Consider the following 20,394-nt stretch of genomic DNA (forward strand, 5'->3'; position numbering starts at 1 on the left):
GGGTGGTGCGAGGTGGTTGGGAGGCACGTTCTAAAGTGCTGCTTTGTGTTCCCACGTCAAGACACTAGTGGGGCGCGGAGGGGAAGGGTTGGTAGCCTAGGCCACTTTGCGAGTTCTATGTGAAAACTGTATTCTCTGGTCAGACTGCTGGGCAAGAAGCAGAGGCACCACACCGCCCCCTTCTAAGGTTGCATCCCCATTCCCCACCAACCCTCAAGGGCCTCAGGTAGCTAGGAGGCCGACCCGGGAGTCTCCACCTCCTCGAGGGCAACAGCCACTCGGCTCGCTCGGAAGCCGAGGGGCTGCAGCACATTGGCTGGGGGACGCTGCCAGTCTTGGGAGGGGGTGTGGCAGGGGTGGGGTCTCGTGCCGCTGTGGGTAGGGGTTGTTCACTGCCGGCTGGGTGGTGGGTGAGTTTGAGCGTGAGCGTGAGCCCTGCTACTGTAGACTTGCGAACAGTTCTGAGCGAGCTATAGCGCGCCCGAGAGAGAACGAGAGTGAAAGAGCGAGTGCGAGGGGACTGACCTAGAGGAGAGAGGGCGAGAAAACGAGGGCCTGAGGACCTACAGTTTGAGGCTGAATGACCATGGCTGTCTCCGCACCTCCAGTGATCTCTGCAACTTCCAGTGGCGCTGGCGTCCCGGGGGGCCTTTTTCGGGCTGAGCCAATGTATTCGACTCCTGGAGAGCCTCCTCGTCTCACCCCCAATATGATCAACAGTTTTGTGGCCAATAACCACAGTGGCAGCGCTGGGGGTGGCGGAGTCTGTAGCGCCAGTGGAGGCAGCGGCAACACCGAGTGCAGGATGGTCGATATGCATGGGGTGAAGGTGGCTTCGTTCCTGATGGACGGCCAGGAACTGATCTGCCTCCCGCAAGTCTTTGATCTCTTCCTGAAGCACCTGGTGGGAGGGTTGCATACAGTGTACACCAAGCTGAAGAGACTGGACATATCTCCCGTGGTGTGTACTGTGGAACAGGTCCGGATCCTCCGTGGGCTGGGAGCCATCCAGCCCGGGGTGAACCGCTGTAAACTCATCACCAGGAAAGACTTCGAAACTTTATTCACTGATTGCACCAATGCCAGGTGAGATTCTTGTTTCTCTGCTCGCTCTTCCCCTTTTGCCCTCTTCTGCATGTCTGATCACCCTCATCGGACTTAGTAGAGAGTGAGTCTTAACTAGCTTTCCTCTACTTTCTACGCTGTAAGTCTTTGGGAAAAGAGGACTAGAAGGACTTTAATTAATTGTCCGTTCCTTCTCGTCTGTGCTCAGTGGTAGGGCTTCGGTCTAAGAAAGTCCCGCACAAACTTTAGTTTGCGATTCTCTACTGAAACTTTTCAGCCTTCCACCCATATCTTGCATGGCTTTTTGGCTGCTTGTGGCTATTTGTTAATTCCTCTATTTGGTTTTCTTTCCTGCTCTTTTGTGGCCAGACGGGTCAGAGAAGTTTTATCCTGAACAGGGGCACAATGGGCTTTCTGGGATAGAAGGCTGGCTGAGCTGTACACTGGGCTTCTAAGCTGGCAATCCAAAACACAGCATTTGGGGGATGTAGAGGGTCAGAAGTCTAGAATCCATCCCAGAGGGTGATTCGTTTCCCATCCTGTGTGTTTGCTGTGAGAGTGCCTAGGGTGTGTGTTGGTGGTGGTGGTGGTGTGTGTGTGTGTGTGGAGAGGAGAGAGAGAGAGAGAGAGAGAGAGAGAGAGAGAGAGAGAGAGAGAGAGAGAATCTCATGCCAACTAAGCAGAGCTCCCTGTACAGGATGCAAGAAAGTCTATGGATCCTATTTAAAACAAAACAAAACAAACACGACAGATTTCACTTTCCTGGGATTGTCCCTTTTGGGTCATCTGTAAAGGGCAATGTGGTCATAAAAAGCTGGGGCTGGGACCCAGTTTGGGGGGTGGGGTAGAAGTTGGCAGGTTTTCTAGAGAGGATGCTTTTAGCTCTTCCCCCCTGGCAAACAGCTGGGAGGATCCCATTTCCCCAAAGAGAGGATTCCTTAAATTATGCTGGCCAGCTTCTCCGGTTGTAAGTGTACCTCCTTCACTTCACAGCTTAGAAGTACATTATAGAACAAATGTCTATTTGTGTATGTGCATAAAACAAACTGTATTCACTATTTCTGAGTTAAAAAAGAAAAGTAAACTATATTCAAGGTTATTTGACCATTTAAAGATTTGGTTGTTTTAGTGTTTATTCCATCTGTAGTTTACTAATATCTGTTAGGAAAGTACATATTTGGCAGATGTGATTAGCATACAAACCAAGAAATCATCATCACCAGGTTAAAGGGAGCAAAGCAATTTGTTGTAAAGCAGCACTACTGTTGATCATTTTGCAGAAAACTTCTGCAGAGGTAGACTTTCTCACAACACAACTTTAAATCATAAGATCTCTGGGTTTATGAACTAAAACTAATTCAGTTGTCACATCTGTCGTAAAATCCAAATTGCTATGTATAGTTGAAGCACACTGACACCTTGCAGACAAACTGTTGCTGACTTCTCCAATAAGATAATGCTACAGAACTTACAAAGGAACCTTTTCTTTTTCTTTTTCCTTTGAGCACTGTTCTCCCGTGTTCTGGCAATTAAATGGAAACCTGTTCATGTGAGAACTCCTTCCTGATTCATATCTGGGGTTTTCAAACCTGGTTTATTATATTGGATTTTCTTAAGGAAGATAGGGGGCCTAAAAACACAAAGGATAACTGCTCCCTCAATAAAATAAGTAATTATAGGTTATAAGAGTAGAAAGGACATTTTATTTTGGTCACAAAGCATTTTACCAATACACAAATTCAGAGGGTTACCAAGGACTTCACATGAGTGCCTTCTAATTCCTTTGTTGCCATTTGAAAAAGATTGGCATTTAAACAATTGCAGATATGAAAAACCATCTTCTAGCTTTCTCTCTCCCCATCTCTCTTTACTCCTCTCCCTCTTCTCCTCTGTTCCCCTTCTCTCTCTTACAAACACTCATATCTAAAGTGGAACATGCATTACACATAGGAAATTCTTCTTTCCTTAATAACTAATTTTTACATCCTTGAGCAAAATCTATTATTTTCATTTAAAAAACAAATATATTAGTATTTTAATGTGATTTGATGCTTTCTCCTGTAAATAGAAACTTTTCTTTAATTAATTTTTATTAGAGCTACTTAGAAGGGAAAAGTGATAAATTACTCTGCATCCAGTGGCAGGTGTTCATATACTATTTTGGGGCCTTGTTATATGATGTGTTTTTAAGTTATTATTTTAATTCAGTTAAGTTTTATTTACTCCTTATCACAGCATCTACAATCTAACTTTTTTTGGCTTATATTGTTTTTGTGTATATGCATAAAGGTGACGAGAAATGTTAAAAATGTAAGAAGAAATACATCTGAGTTATGCTTCATGTGCCTCTTATTGAATTTTTTCTTTATGGGTATTTTATTTATTACATGCATTTTATATAATTGTGTTATAAGTGTTATAATATTTAATTGTAAAAAATTATGGAATTTAGTCCATGAATGAAGATGAGGAAAACTAGAAACACAGCTATATTGCAATTTCTAGATAAATTTTTAAAAAACTCACACTTTCTGGAAAAATATAATTAATAGTAAAGTAACATTACCAAATTTTATTGATGCAAATGCTCTCATAACCATGTTGTTAAAAACTACAAAATATGATAGTGTTTATAATGGATGCTTTATGACTTTAAGTAACATTATTTACAGAAATGCGTACCTTAAACCATTCCCAACATCTGAGTGATTTAATGAAACTGTGAAATTAGTATTTAGGTCAACATAATTTCTAAGACTTTTCTATTCAACAAAAAGAAAAGAAAGGTGAGGGATGGGATATAAACAAATATAGCCCAAGGAAAATAAAATAAGGTAGATGAGACATGAAGCCAGTAAGAGAAGACGGATGTAGGATGTAGCAGAATGATGCCAAGACAGTGAGTGAAAGATGTATCAGAAGAGCTTATAGAGATGCCCAAAACAGATGAGTGACTTGATGTACCAATGGAGAATTGGCTAAAGAGGATTGTCATTCAGGACTCATAATTTCTTAGCATTTCTAGGTAAAAAGTGGGGAACGTGCAAGGAAAAAGTATGTATATATTCAGTGAGTGGAAAGTCTTACGTACTATTCTTACTTGAAAAAAGATATCCATCTTCATCTCCTGATAGATACATTTCCATAATGTATTTGAAGGTCTATTTGTAATGGTGTCATTTGTAATTTTATTTTCATACATAATAAACATTACTTCCCCTCTCCGTCAGATAACTGGGGAAGAGTATAAGTCCTGACTTTTAGGATATTTTAATTTGAAAAGCTTCATACACTATTCCAAAAACACATAAAAATGGACTGTTTCCAATTTGATAATTTTCAAAGACTTTAACATATTGGCATTAAGTGGCATTTTTATTTGGCTCAGAGCACATTTCATTAATGTCTATTGAAGAAAAGTGAGTAAGTAAAATACATACATGGTTGGTTTTTTTGACAGTACTAAAAGTCACAAGAACTCTATCAGTGTCTTATAGTAACTATTTTATTTGATAATTATCAAGATATTCAAAGATGTCTTTCCAGAAAGAAGTTGGAAAATAATACTCTCCTCAGGCACTAGAGAATAGTAAGACTAAAACTCTTTGACTATTCATTGGTTTATTAAATGAGACAAGTTTTAGATCATTTCAATTCCAAAGGGCTATACAATATTTTTCCTTGATGCTCTTTTTAGAAACTAATTGCAGAGAAATTATTTTGAGGATTATTAAGAAAATGATGATAAAAAGACCCAAAACAAATGGGAAAAGATGTTATCTTGTCTTGGATCTTTGTTTTTGCAGATAAAGAGCTGTGATCATTTTTTTATTTCTTGTATAAGAGAAGTTGGAGTTTTTCATATGAGAGAGAGAGGGGGCAAATTCAGAAAGCAAATTCTAAAATCTCACTCTTAAATAGTGGATTGTCCTTACTAAATTCTTCAAAGTTTAATGTAGTAGTAAAATATTAAATTAAAAATTGTTATTCAGTGCAAAATCAGCCCACACATTTTAGTGTTATCTCTTTTAATCTTTTTATCTCATTGTCATTAGGGGGAGGGGAAAATCTGTAATACTTTCAACAATAAAGATAAATTAAAAAATAAAAATGTCTAAAAGTAAAAAAAAAGTACCATTGTTAGATTTCATGATCGGCATTTAATTTCATTTGAGGAACAACTGATTAAATGTTACTTGGTCATTTACATATAGTTAAATGGATGCTTGAAGTAACAAGAATGTATGATTAAGAAAACATTTTAACTCATTTGGAGACATGATTCCACATATATTCAAATGAATAAAATTCAGTTTTTTAAATTAAAGTTTTAAGTGGTTTAATTGTAGTTTATTGTTATTTTGACTGTGTTAACGGAACATAAATGGGCTTCCACGATAGAAAAACTTTATGTGAATTATCAAGACTTTTACAACAATTTAAAACTACTTTCAAATACTAGAAATACAATTATTGTAAGCACTCAATGAGTTTGGCTTTGCATTCACACTTGATAAATATATTTCACAATCCACACAGAATAACATAATTTACTTTGAAAATTGTTTTTATTCATAGTGAAGTTAAGCAAAATCAAAATTTAAAGAACTTACATCACTTATCTTGGCTAATATTTTGTATGACTTATATTTTTATTTTCAGAAATGATAAAAAGATCTCAAAAATTAATCTAGGATATAAATACAGACTTTTTATTTCATAGAGTAATGAGGGGTAGTGATATTGTCTACTAAAAGCAGTCACATAGTCAACAATGTTGTGTCTTTTATTAGAAGGGTTATGTCAGGATTATAATTAAAACAATTTAGTCATATACCAGTGCATAGAACTTCCACATGTACATCTATTTTAAATGTACACTTCTGAATAATCAACATTTTTGTATTTATCTAAATATTTTATCTGGATTTTATATTTGTCCTAATGCTCATTTATTAGGTGGTGGATATTACATTAAAGAAATGATGCATGACATGATGGAGAATATCCTTGGATATTTATGTATGATATTACCCTCCATGTATGCCAATAAAAAATTAGGAAGTGATAGTCTTCAGACATTAATGTTTTATATGGTTTCACACAGGAAATCCCTAATACCTGCAGAAAACATCAAGTCTGAATTATTTGATGCTTGCCTAATCCCTAGATGTTTTAAAAGTGCTTCTAACAGGCAAATATAATTGTGAGAAACCCTAATCATAATATATTATATTTCAGTTGGCAATCTAGATCTCCAGTGGCACTTTATGTGGTGCATTTAAAGATACAAGTGATGTAGGTTTATCCACTCTATATATTTCAAATATGTATAAAAACTGTCCTAATTGACCCAAATTGTAAATACTCTGTTTTCAAAGAAAGGACATCAAACCTTTCCCCAAAAGAAAAACAATTCAGCATTAATGATATTCTTGTTGCATATTCAAAAGGTCTTTGGTAGCATTTTTCCCTTCTTTTCTTCCCTTTCACCATCTCAACCTGCAAAACTCTTCACTGTCACTTCAGATCACACAATTCTAAAAAGATAAAACAACATTTAAACACATTTGCTTTGGAAGGGAAATTGAGCATTTGCACCCAATAAGCCTGATTGTGGAACTGCATGCAAATTGTGTTTTGATTTATCTCTTTTACACTTTTTTCCATTTGAATTGATCTTGCATTAATTTCACCAAGCGGCTCTGTGAGGCTGCAGATGTTGCCCTGTGTTTAATAAATCAATGAGACAGATCTGAATGAATCACTTCAGATGGATTCTCTGCTCGGTTTGATGTCTAGATGTTATTCTTAGCTTGTTATCATGACAGATGCATTAATGTTCCCATACACTGCCAGCAATGTCAAAGAGATTGAAGCTTTTAAAGTGGCGGCATCCCTTTTTCCATTTTCTGCTAGAACAAGAAATCAGAGAAAAATATCAAACCCATCATAAGTTTATTCATGGGCAAGACTCTTAATTTTCATGCTATATTAACTATTCTAAAATGGTGAAAATCAATATAGCAAAACCTAAATATAGTGTAGTGCTTCACAGTGTCTACACATTAATATTTAATCATAGTAGTAAAAAAATGAGAATAAGTAATATATGATTGGGACACATTGAAAGTATCACTATAAATAGAGTAATGCTGCATCCAAATTGATTATAGAAGGGTGTTAGTTTTTAAATCCTTACTAATAAACTTCTTGTTGGCTTAATGCAGCTGCAATATACTCTTACTAAGGGATTTAGAACTCCTAAGGATTTAATATTTCTTTTTAGCAGGTAAGGGACAGCCTGTCCATTGTGTAGTCATCATTTCCTCACTTTATAATGCTGAAAATCTTGGAAAAGTTTATTTTATTTTAGTATATTTCAGTTGTTTATATTTTGGGTAATTATTGGTGAATCAAAAATAATTTAGTAACAATGAATGCTGCTTTTATAGTTAAATTTCTTAGACTATAGAAAAACATATACACACCAGAAGGAACTTTGTGATAACTAGTGAAATCAATTAACTACCTGCATAAGTACCATACTTCATTTCACCCTTGATTTCAGTATGTTGGTTTTAGAGCCGAAAAGATTCTGTCAATTGTGAAATATTTTGAATTTAATGTTGTAGGTATTATATTTTTTTAGTTAAACTCTGATATTAGAAAATACAAATTTTAAAAAGGAGATTCAATTTTTCTCTTGTTCAACTTTCTGAGGGATATATTTTTTTTAAAAGTATCAGTTTTTAGAGGTAGGCCTTTACAGTATTTTTTCATCATGATTTTATTGTTACCTTTATTGGAATAGGAAAACAGGAAACACTGTTAACGGATACTGTTGAGGTCTCAAATTCTTCAGGAAATTTTTAATCTCTAGTGTTAGGCTAATCTTGGAAGCTTAGGGTACATGCTATGATCTACAGTATAGTTTAAAGGGAAGTTTATAGTGAAGTTCAATAAAGTTATGGAGGAGTAAAATTTTTTTTTCACATTTTGCTTAAAATATGGGCTATCTTGCCACAGCCTTCTTTACAGCTAAATTTATACATTACAATTGGTGAAATTATTATACTGAGAATGTGAATATAAAGTGTAATCCACATTTTTATGCAAAATTGAATTTAATATACCTAAAGAACAAATCAATATATTTATCACTACCTAAAATGATATCATTAAAAGAGAACCAAATTTGTTACATAAATCAAAACCTCAGACTGTAGTAATAATTTATAAGGATAAATTTTTAACTTCTAATATTCTAATTTATATTCCAATATTATGACTAAGCAGATTTAATAAAACAAGCCTACTACCATAAAATGATACTCAGTTATTTAGATTGATACTACTAGATATCAGCATTAACCCTGGTGACAGTCAACTTTTGATTATCATTCAAACAGTAAATGCATATTTATCCAAAATGTGTTGGTTAGGAAAGGGTTTTCCTCCCTTTATCTATAGCCTGTGAATAGAAACACAAATACTTAAGTTTAATTATTTACTATTTTCCTGGATAATATCAAGACCCATCCAACTGCACCATAAATTTGCATGAATTATTATCCCCACCCATTTAAAGGACTAACTTAGGTTTTGATTGTAATTAACTTTGAAAAGTAAAATTAACTTTCATCTCGGACCCCTGAGGTTGAAACTACTCAAATGTATGTACTATTTTGATCCATTACAATTATTTAGTTTATTAGAACAAATTGTGGTGAAAACTTTGTAATTACACTACTGGAAAAATATATAGTACAGGAAAGTTTAAAAAATAATGAACCACGGTATTTTTATTGCTATATAACCTTTTCATTTTTAAACAAGTTGACTCTTTAATCATGTGTAATGTAGTGTGTATATTAAGGTATAAAACATTCAATCGCAAGTGTGTCCAATAATCTTGTCAGGTTGCTGGCAAGTGCTAGCTGGTAACAGCATTTAGGCTACATTTAGCCTATCTTCTATTTATGTGATGGGTTAAAAAGAAAAAAGTAATATTGATCTGTCTCCGGATTAAAGTTTGAAATGGGCAACAGCCTGAACACAAAAGGTTTTTTTTTTATGATTTCTCAGCTTGCCATTGATCTCCTAGTTTTATTGCATTCATTATTTATTAAAAGAATTTGCAAGCTAAACATAACGTTAAGCTAGTTTGCACACAGGGACCGCACTTAGGAAATTGAATGGAAATTGCATTAGAGATGAACATCTGTGCTATTTTTCCACTCATGTGTTTATGGGTTTGTATAAAAGGTGTATTGGATTAACAGTTATAACGATTATAGCTTACAGCAATATGTTAGATTCTGAGCTTTCAGTTATTTGGAAGAAGTCTGTCTCTCATTTGTGTCTCTAAAAAGTATTATAATATCATCACAAGCAATATTTATATAAAATAATTTTACCATTATATTTTTAATTCATTATCTCCATTATGTATCACATGTGAGATACCATGCTGTATTGAAGTAAAACATTAACAAAAACATAGTTATATAAGATCATACTGTCTCTAATGGCTTTGGTACTAAGGTACATAGGTGCAATTTACTCAGTACCTATTTTAAGAATGTTAAGTTTAATGCCATATTAAGGTACACCAAATTCACAGAAATGATATGAAAACTTTAATATGACCATAAAAAGTTATTAGATATGTATGTTAGGCCTTGATCCTTCTGAAAAGATAATGAACATACAGACACTAAAGATTTGCTCTAATAATACTATAGGCAGTAGGTTGGGAAGCTGTATGATATGGTTCTGCTCTTGAATTCAATCCAAAAAAGTTTAATTACAAAGACTCAAAAGGACCTCACCAAAAACAGTTCTTACAAAGGATGTAAGTTATACCCCCATGAGTGTCTTCTTTGCAGTATTGTCTTTAATCTGTATATATTTGGAGAACTCAACTGATTCACTTAGTTATTGAAATTTACATAAAATAAAAACCTCTTTACAATAATTTTTATCTCATGATTAGATTTGTTGATAGTGTGTGTGTGTGTGTGTGTGTGTGTGTGTGTGTGTGTGTGTGTTTGTAGAGTGTGTACTATGTGATGCCAGGTGTTGTGAATAGAGATTACATTCTAGAACCATGCTGACTTTAGCTTATTGTATATAAACCATATATCTCCCCTATAATATTTGTTAAATTGTGAAATCTTTGAGATCACAATTTTTGGCATATTCATTTTTGAATAAACTTTACATTTCCTTTCTCATATCTGCTTCATGTGTTATATCAGTAAATACCGGATTTTTTTGTGTGTGTCTTTAGAATTATACCAGAAAAGTTCAACTAAAAAAGGTCAGAGGCCGTGTGGCTCAATTGGTTGGGTGTCATCTTGTGCACCGAAAGGTTGCCAGTTCAGTTCCTGGTTGCAAGCTCCATCACAGGTTGCAAGGTTGCAAGCTCCATCACCTGTAGGGGGCATGCAAGCAGCAGCTAATCAATGTTTGGCTCTCATATTGATGTTTCTCTCTCCCTCTCCATTCCTCCCTCTCTCAAAATCAGTAAAAAAAATCTTTTAAAAAGTTAGTTATTGAGATATAAAGTATTTTAGTTTTATAAATGTAGGGAATTACTCATGTCATAAATAAAATACACATTAAGAAGATATTGGTAAGTAAAACAGGTATTTCCACTTCAGGATAGCGGTAGTTAATTGATTTCAATATCTTTTCTGTGACATATATTTGTTGCAAGGGATATGAGTCCTCAAAAATTTATAAAATTAGTCATTCTATAATACATAGTAAAATGTGCAACTATGGATTTAAAAAGTGTGTTTTTTTTCCATGAAAATGTTGCTTTCATTCGTGTTAGAGTTTTAAATAGGTCCTCAAGCTTAGAGTTTGATTTGCTTTGCGTGTAGTCCTATATAATATTGTATGGCAAAAATTAAAACAGACGTGAGGAAGAATTGCTTGTTTTTATTTGTTCAGAATACATTGACCCTTACATGTATTATATTTAAACCTTAAATAACTTTGGAAAACAAGATTCTTTGCAGACATGTATAATTAAATGGTTAATGTTAATGTTAAGCTTGCTGCTTTGAAAATAGCCTGTAATCTGTTAAACTTCTAAATTTATTTTGTGAAAAGATTTATGGGTACCCTCTAGGTATTTATTTGACGAAGAAAAAAGAGAACTTTATTCATAGAAAAAAATTACTGAATAGTACACTTCATACATAGCACATAAGTTTCAGGTCTCATTTTATGATCCAAGTAGGATATTCAGCTTGAATACTACACACACACTCACACACACACACACACACACGTATCTGTCACTTCATTTCAACAAATCTATCTATATCTATATCTATATCTATATCTATATCTATCTATCTAATCATCTATATCTATATCTATATCAGCCTAAGTGACTGAATGACTGGTTGACTGGTTGCTATGATGCACACTGACCACAGGGGGCAGACGCTCAATGCAGGAACTGCTCCTGGTAGTCAGTGTGCTCCCACAGCCAACCTCCTGCGGTCCCTGCCCCCGGCTGGCCGAACCTCCCATGGTCTTTCCCCCCGGCTGGTCCCATTGGCCCCGATTGGGGTGGCCAGCCAACCTCCTGCAGCTCCGGCCCCTGGCTGGCCAACCTCCCGTGGCTCTGATGTCCCCTGATCACTGGTCAGGCCGAGGGACCCCACTTGTGCATGAATTCATGCACCTGGCCTCTAGTCTATATACATAAAAGCCCAAGCGACCATTCGACTGTTCGACAATTCCACTGGTAGTTATGATGTGCACTGACCACCAGGGGGCAGATGCTCAAATCACAAGCATGGAAACGTGGAACAGACTGATGAATCTCAGAGGGAAAGGGGAAGCGGGGAGGGTGGGAAGAGATTAACCAAAGATCTTATATGCATACTAGAGGCCCAGTGTACTCCTTGCACCCATGGGGTCCCTTGGCCTGGCCTGTGGGGATTGGGCCTAAACCTGCAGTCTGACATCCCCTGAGGGAACCTGGATTGCGAGAGGTAGGCAGGCCAGGCCGAGGGACCTCACAGGTGCATCAATCTGTGCACTGGGCCTCTAGTATTTAATAAGTACCTACTATAAGCCTGTACAAGGGTAAAGTAGTGACCTTAATAACTATCCAAATTCTTATTTTTCTCATTCCAGGTTACCTAGGTAATTGTTAACATGGTTAACTCTCAGTTAATCTACATTAATGCAAAAAACAGCAAGTGATGTATACAGTTCAAAATCGTGGAAAATTAAAATAACATTAATTAGGCTTTGCAGTGCATTATAAAATGTTTACAGCATACTTACCTGTCTAAATTTATTTTGCTTATTCTACTATGAAATTGTGTTTACATTTTATGAGTATTCACTGGTGGGAAAGAGAGATAGCTAAGAAAAATGCTAAGGTTGAATTAAATCTGAAATTAAATGCTTCATGTAGAAAATATCTGAAGCGAACAAAGCATAAGCAGGCATAGAGCTTTTAAGATATAGTTAATAACAGTGTATTGGATGATGTTAGTTAGTGATTAACTAATGAGGATTTTGCTTAAATTTATTTTTATGTTGTCTATGAAAAGATGTATGTACTTAATGGATACAGTACTCATTAAAGCTGTTAGCAGATCAAAACCTGGCAAATTGCAAGATCCCAGTTGTTGACATCATTACACGTTCCTATGCTTAGGACCTCTAAATAGCCATCTTCCATAAGTTAAACATTTGTTGATACCAGAGGAATCGTGGCTTTTGGATTAAAACACATTGATGAGTATAGCAGTAGATGAGATTTTTGTGTAGTATTTCTACTCTATAATGGTAATATTTAATGGATTTTCAGCTTGCAGTTAAAAAATGGAACATTATATTCTTGAGCAAATCATGTACTGCAAGAGTGGCCATTTTGATGATGGGAACATGTACATTGTGAGCTCTGAAATGGGTAGTAACTGCTCAAGAGCTTAATTGATACTAGTACATTTGGTATAGCCACTTTCTTATATTTGCATTTGTCTTGGCTTGGTCCTTGTCATATTAGAAGATTGACAGGTTTTTGCTATTTTAAGGGCGTGTTCTTTTTCATGAGGTTGTATGATGTTTACATAATCCCCATTCTGTCAGAGTCTAAAGTTCTTTGCAGTTTAGTCCCATTGTCCCATTGATTTGAATTCTGCTCTTCTGCGTATCACTGTTTTTCAAGAGGGGTTTCAGTTCTTAAATGTATAGACAACCAAAGAAATACCTCTTTTAGATCTTTTTCTGTATTAGTGGGGAAAAATGTAATAGTATTTTTTCACATAGATTCATGTTCCATCAAAGAAGGGGCAGTGGAGCTCAATAATTTACTTTTCTGTCCAATTTGAAGGCTCTTTTAAAAAATTATTTTTTAAATATTTTTTACTGTTGACAGTATTTTTATTTTAAAGACAGAAGGACTATAATTTGGGTCATGTTAGCATTGATGTAGTTCCATTTGGGCACGGACAAAGGAATAAAGCTAAATAAGGGTGGAGAACACTTGAGAAAATAGTTCTCATGGAAATATTGAATGGACCAGAAACTAGCTGATAGATGAGAGGTAGACAGTATCCTATGGGCTGATGAAGGGCTTTCCACAGAGCTCTTGAATGAATTATTTCCTTTAATGGAATTTATTTTATTTTAGTGGTTAATTTAAGCAGATTAATTAACAGGAACAGAAAGCATAAAATTATTAGCTGTAAATAAAAACACATAAATGGCAAAATGTGGAAATGTTATGTCATTTGAGATGAGCTGGTAGCACTTGAAACTATAATAACACATTTGAATATGTATTGTCAGTAAAATAATACTTCTTTATTATAGTAGTAAATGTTAACTTCAATTTTCAAAATATTATATATGGTGTCACTTATATTTCTTCTGTAAATTTTCTTACTATTATTGGGCTGTTAGCCTGATTCTAGCTTGCCATAGCACATTTTTAAAACTCATGTTGAATATGAATTTTTTCAAAAAGGGTTGTATTTTGCCTTTGGCTATGTGTGTGAAGTTTTTATTGTATTCAATAATAACTAAGTTTGCATTTTATGGAGTGATTTGAACCACTGCCTTCAAGATTATTTAATGAACATTAAAATTTGAATTAAAGAACATCAAAGTGGCATTTTTGTCATTTTTGTATTTAATAAGTACAGTAAAGTTTAAATATTTCCTTCATGCCTACCACCTGAAAATATATCTGGAAATTTAAAATTACTAGCTAGGTGTAATAGTAAAAACTTTACATGTATATACTGCTTTATATTTATATAGTTCTTCCACATATATTAGCTAATTTAATCTGATACTTAGAAAGGTATGTTTTTTTTTTAAATAGAATGTTTTAATTTTGTTGTAAAATTTCTAAATTTTTATAAGCAGATGGCTGGCCACTTTACAACATGTTTCTTCTGGGGATCACTTAATCTCATTTAGATTTTTTTTTACTCATTGCTAAAGGAGCATCATCCATAATTATAATGAAACTTACAATGCTTCTAGAGAATAATAGTACCTTATGTTCATGCAGAAGTTCACGGGCTGAAAAGCTTATTCACACAGTATCTCATAGCAACTCTAGGAGGAGGTCACCCGCCCAGGAATTTTAAGGGAGAGAATTGAAAGGTAGGCAAATAAATGAATTGCTTCAGACCATACAATCTAGTACAGGCAAAACCAGTTCTTGAATATAAACCTTCTTGGGTACACTATGCTCTCTATGCTGTCTCTGAAGTAATAAGTCTTGATAACTAGATGGGCAAATAAGTTTAGTTAGTGGAATGTTCCAAGTATTCAGGAAGGTTTGGAAAACCTAGTGGTGGGAAATAGAGATAAACTAGTAGGAGAGATAAGCAATACACAGGAAGGAGCTTCTCTAGAATGTCTCCAAGATACATGCCCTGATAGAAAATATTGCTTTATAATGATGATGTTTTCAGAAATTTAGTAACTAAACTCCCTTGTTGGAGACTCAGTTCCATATGCATGTACAGATAGGTTTGGGGAATCAACAAGAACTTCACATCTTGAATGGAATAGTGAAAGAATAATAACTCAAGCAAGTGTATAGAGATGGCAATAGTTCATCAAAGGGTAATATTGAAAGAATTTATGAAACTGGGACCTATTTATTAAAAAATATGAATTATCTCTTCTGTCCAAAATACTATGCTAGGATATGTAGGTACCACCGAAGAGCTTTAAATCTCACTGTAGAGACAAGGCATGCACACATAAAAAAAATTACCAGTCATTCATTTATTCAGCAAATAGTTATTAGATGTCTACTCTATGTCAGGCACTCTTCTAGGTGCTTGAGATACATCTGTTAAAAATAAACAGACAAAGATTCCTGCTCTTGAAAAGGGAGTTATATTCCAGAGGATGGAGGAAGTGTGAATAGGGGAGGACAATAAACAATATATATAATAAAGAAGTTGACTATATTGTATAATAGAATGTGGTAAGTGCTATGGGGAAAAATAGAGTAAGTAGTCAAGGTAATTATATGGGGGAATTGCAGTTGGTTGCCATTTTAAATAGAATGGGTATTATAGGCCTTATTGAGAATGTGAGCTTTGTTTACAAACTTGAAAGGGAAGAGTCAGCCAAGCCAAATCTGGGGAAAGAGTGCCTCAGGCAGAGGAAATAATTTGACCAAAAGCCCTAAAGCAGGAGCATGCCTAGCAGGCATGTACAACATTGAGAAGTCTAGTATGAGTGAGGGAAGAATAATAGGAATGAGATCATAATGGTAATATTGGGGGGATTATAGGGCCTTCTGGGCCATTTTGAGGACTTTGAGTTTTAGATGAATGAAATGGGGAGTCATTTCAGTGTTTTGAACAAGGCTATAATAGGACTTGACTTAGGCTTTATTAAAATTGATTTTAGAGAGGGAGGAAGGGATATATCTATCTAATCTATCATCTATCTATATATCAACTGCTTCGCATATGCACTCCAACTGGGAATGGAACCTGAAACCTAGGTATGGGCCTCAACCAGGAATTAAACCCAAGACCTTCCAGGGAATGGGACAACACTCCAACCAACTGAGCCACACTGTCCAGAGCTTGACTTAGTTTTTTAAAGAATCGCTCTGGTTGCTAGTATAATAGCCTTCAAGTGGGGCAAGGGTAAAAGCAGTTAGGATGCTTGCTATTGTGGTAAACTCAGAGAGCAATGGAGGTGGTTTAGACCACACTAGTAGAGTAGAGGTGGTAAGAATTGGTCAGATTCGGAATATGTTTGATGATAAAACCAGTAGGACTTCCTGATGGATTCCAGCCGTGGGCAAACTACGGCCCGCGGGTTTGAAATGAATAAAACTATCGAAAAAAAAGACTGTACCCTTTTATGTAATGATGTTTACTTTGAATTTATATTAGTTTGCACAAACACTCCATCCATGCTTTTGTTCCGGCCCTCCGGTCCAGTTTAAGAACCCACTGTGGCCCTCGAGTCAAAAAGTTTGCCCACCCCTGGATTAGACACTACCTGTGAGAGAAAGAAAAGAGTAATGGACAAGTCCAAGTTTTTTAAATGAGCAACTGGGAGGATGAATTTTCCATCATTTGAGAAGGGGAAGGATGTAGGTGGAACAGGTTTGGGGAAAAAGTTTCGGAGTTCTGTTTTTTTTTTTAATATATTTTATTGATTTTTTACAGAGAGGAAGGGAGAGGGATAGAGAGTTAGAAACATCGATGAGAGAGAAACATCGATCAGCTGCCTCCTGCACACTCCCCACTGGGGATGTGCCTGCAACCAAGGTACATGCCCTTGACCAGAATCGAACCTGGGACCCTTCAGTCTGCAGGCCGACGCTCTATCCACTAAGTCAAACCGGTCAGGGCGGGAGTTCTGTTTTATATGTATTAGTTTTCAGGTATCTTTTACCAGTAGCCTTTTCATCAGAAATGTAGAGTAGTCATTGGATATACAAGTCAGGTGTTTAGGAGAGGCATCTGGACAGGATATAAAATTTTGGAGAGGGGTGACTGCAAATATATATAAGGAGAGTTTTAAGGACTGAGTCCTGGTTCACACCAACATAAAGAAATTAGGGAGAAGTGGAGGAATCAGCAAAATTCTGAGAAGGAATATTTAATCATGTAGGGGGAAAACCAAGAGAGAATGGTGTCCTGAAAGCTAAGCAAAGAACATGTATCAAAAAGAAGGGAGAGATCAACTGTATAAAATGCTGCGAATAAGCATAAAAACTGGGAATTAGCCATTGGATGTGGCAATTGAAGTCACTGGTGACCTTGATGAGAGCAGTTTTGGTGGAAGAATAGGAATGAAAAGTTTGAGTGGCATATATTTAAGAGAGGAAAGGAATTGGAGACAGTATATACATGACACTTTTGATGGTCTGGCTGCAAATGTAGCAAACAATGAAGTGGGAGGGAGTAGCTTGAGAGCAGGGGAAATGGATTATGAGGTTATTATACTTTATTAAGATGGAAGAAATAACAGAATGTGTTGTTTAAAATAATCCATTTTTTTTTCAAATTGATGTAGGAAAGAGAGAGAAGTATGGCTGAAGAGATATTCTTGAATAGGAGAGAATGGATAGGATCCAGTGCAACAAGTAGAGGCATCAGGTAGGAGTAAGTTAATAGATGGGAAACCTGAGTATGAAGGTGGAGATTCTGGTTGATCTGGTATCAGGACTCCATGGAAGTCCTCTTCTGGCTGTTTCAATTTTCCAGAAAAGTGGAAAATAAGTCATTAGATAAGAGTGAGGATTGGAAAACAGGTGGTGTAATTTTGAAGAGAAAGAGAAAATGTAAAATAGCCACCTAGATGAATAAAAGAGTAAACTAATTTTAAAAGTTTAGTATGATTGCCAGGTAACATTAAATACCCATTGGGTTTTATGATAATACATTCAAAATGATCAGTGTGGTTGTGTTTTTTTAATTCCATCATGTAGAGCTGCATTGGTACAGGTGCTAAGTAGTCAAATAATTGGGATTTAATGAGAATTATTATGAATATAAAAGACATAGGGGCAAGAGAGTTGAGGGTTTATGTAAAAAGTGATTACAATGAATGACAATGTGTTTTAAACTGGTAAGGAAAAAAAGGATATCAAAGATGTGAGAGACAGTGAAGGATGGTACTATCAATGAATTGAAGTTTCTAAGAAGAGGTCGAAAGGTTGTTGAAGTTGGAGAACTAGAAGGAGTAAACCAGAAGTAGTAGCGTTAGAGGGTAGGATGCACAAAATTAAGAGTATGGAAGAGTTGCAGTTATGGGTAATTATAAGGTTTAAGGTATGACCATGTGTGTGAGTGACTGAAATCAAAAGGACCAGATTTGTGGGGGAGAGGAGTTCAGGAAACTATAGAAAGGGTGTTGGTCTATCATCTATGTGTACATTGTGTTATATTATAAATCAGAAGACTCCTTAATCAATAAGCCAAATTAATTTGGAGTCTTTCATTATTACGCTAGTACTAGCGGGCTCAGAGCAGTGTGTCTCTGTCAAATTCTGGGCCCCAAATAGAGGAAGTCTTTCCTATTTATACTTTTTCCAGTCCTTTGTCTTCCAAATTTGGAATGAGACTTCTGGACCTTCTGAGAAAGAGGTCCTGTGTGCTGGGAAGGGGCCGTGAGACCACATCTCAAGGCCTGGCCTGCCGCCAACACTGACAACTCTGTCTGGGACATAGCTCATGGCCTATCAGGAATGGGAGTAGTCTTATTTTTCCCTATTATTTAAGCAAGCAAACATTTACAGAAGCCAGAATAGCAGGGTTAAAATTTTAAACAGCAGTTTTTACCCAAGATGGAGGTTACTATGCTTCAATTGCTTGTTGAAATTGCTAAGGATTAAGAGAGGAGTCCTTCTCTTACCCTTTGGGATAGAATGGAAGGACTTGGAGAGTAAGCCAGTCAGATTAAGACAAGTATCACATGATCTCACTCATATGTGGAATCTAATGAACAAAATCAGCTGGTGAACAGAATAGATCCAGATACACAGAAGCATGGAACAGACTGATGAATCTCAGAGAGAAGGTGGGGGGTGGGGGCAGGGAAAGATTAACCAAAGAATTTATATACATACTAGAGGCCTGATGTACAAAATTCCTGCAAGAGTAGGCCTTCCTTACCCTGGCTGCCAGCACTGGCTTCCCTCTGGCACCTGAGACTCAGGCTTCCCTTGCAGCCCCAGCTTTGTCCAGAAGGTTGTCCAGAAGGATGTCTGGTCTAATTAGCATATTACTCTTTCATTATTATAGACTAGAGGCCCGGTGCACAAAAATTTGTGCACTCGGGGGGGGGGAGGGGGGGTCCCTCAGCCTGGCCTGTGCCCTCTTGCAGTCTGGGACCCCTCGGGAGATAACGACCTGCTGGCTTAGGCCTGCTCCCGGGTGGCAGAGGGCAGGCCCAATCCCTAGGTGCAGCCCCTGGTCGGGCTCAGAGCAGGGACAATTGGGGAATTGGGGCACCGCCCCCTGTCATGCACAGAGCAGGGCGGATTGCGAGGTTGTGACGCCACCCTCAGTCACGCTCAGGGTAGGGCCAATTGGGGGATTGGGGCACCGTCCCCTGTCACACTCAAGGCAGGGTCGATGGGGAGGTTGCGGCGCCACCCCTTGTCACGCACAGATCAGGGCCAATCGGGGTTGGGGCGCTGTCCCCTGTCATGCACACAGCAGGGCCCATCAGGGGGGTTGGGGCTCCGCACCCTGTCATGCACAGAGCAGGGCCCATCAGGGGGTTGAGGAGCTCCCCCCTGTCACTCACAGAGTAGGGCGGATCAGCGGGTTGGGGCGCCGCCCTCTATCACCCACAGAGCAGGGCCAATCAGGGGGGTTGGGGCGCCGCCACTGTCACACACAGAGCAGGGCCGATCAGGGGGTTTGGGTGCTGCCCCCTGTCATGCTGATCCCAGTGCCGGGAGGCCTCGCAGCTCCGCTGATCCCGGTGCTGGGAGGCATATTACCCTTTTACTATATAGCATAGAGGCCTGGTGCAAGGGTGGGGGCCAGCTGGTTTGCCCTGAAGGGTGTCCTGCATCAGGGTGGGGGTCCCCACTGGGGTGCCTGGCCAGCCTGGGTGAGGGGATGAGGGCTGTTTGCAGCTGGTCACACACCCTTCAGGGTGGGGGTCCCCACTGGGGTGCCTGGCCAGTCTGGGTGAGGGGCTGAGGGCTGTTTTCAGGCTGGGGGTGACTGAAGCTCCCAACCGCTCCTTTTTTCCTTTTTTTTAAATTTTTTATTTTTTATTCTGGGCCAGCTTTAGCTTGAGGCTTGGCTCCAGCTCTTAGGCCTCCACTGC

At 37.4% G+C, this 20,394-nt stretch overlaps 1 protein-coding gene across 1 annotated transcript in view; it reads left to right on the forward strand.

Moving 5' to 3' along the window:
• Window positions 1-471: 471 nt before the first annotated feature.
• Window positions 472-20,394, forward strand: part of DACH2 (dachshund family transcription factor 2) — a 745,051-nt gene continuing 725,128 nt past the window's right edge. Inside the window, exon 1 of the mRNA XM_059678534.1 lies at window positions 472-1,086. Coding sequence (XP_059534517.1) covers window positions 581-1,086 — 506 coding nt within the window. The 5' untranslated portion in view covers window positions 472-580. The remainder of the gene's footprint in view (window positions 1,087-20,394) is intronic.

The sequence above is a fragment of the Myotis daubentonii genome, chromosome X (genome assembly GCF_963259705.1).
Source record: "Myotis daubentonii chromosome X, mMyoDau2.1, whole genome shotgun sequence".
Lineage (NCBI taxonomy): Eukaryota > Metazoa > Chordata > Mammalia > Chiroptera > Vespertilionidae > Myotis > Myotis daubentonii.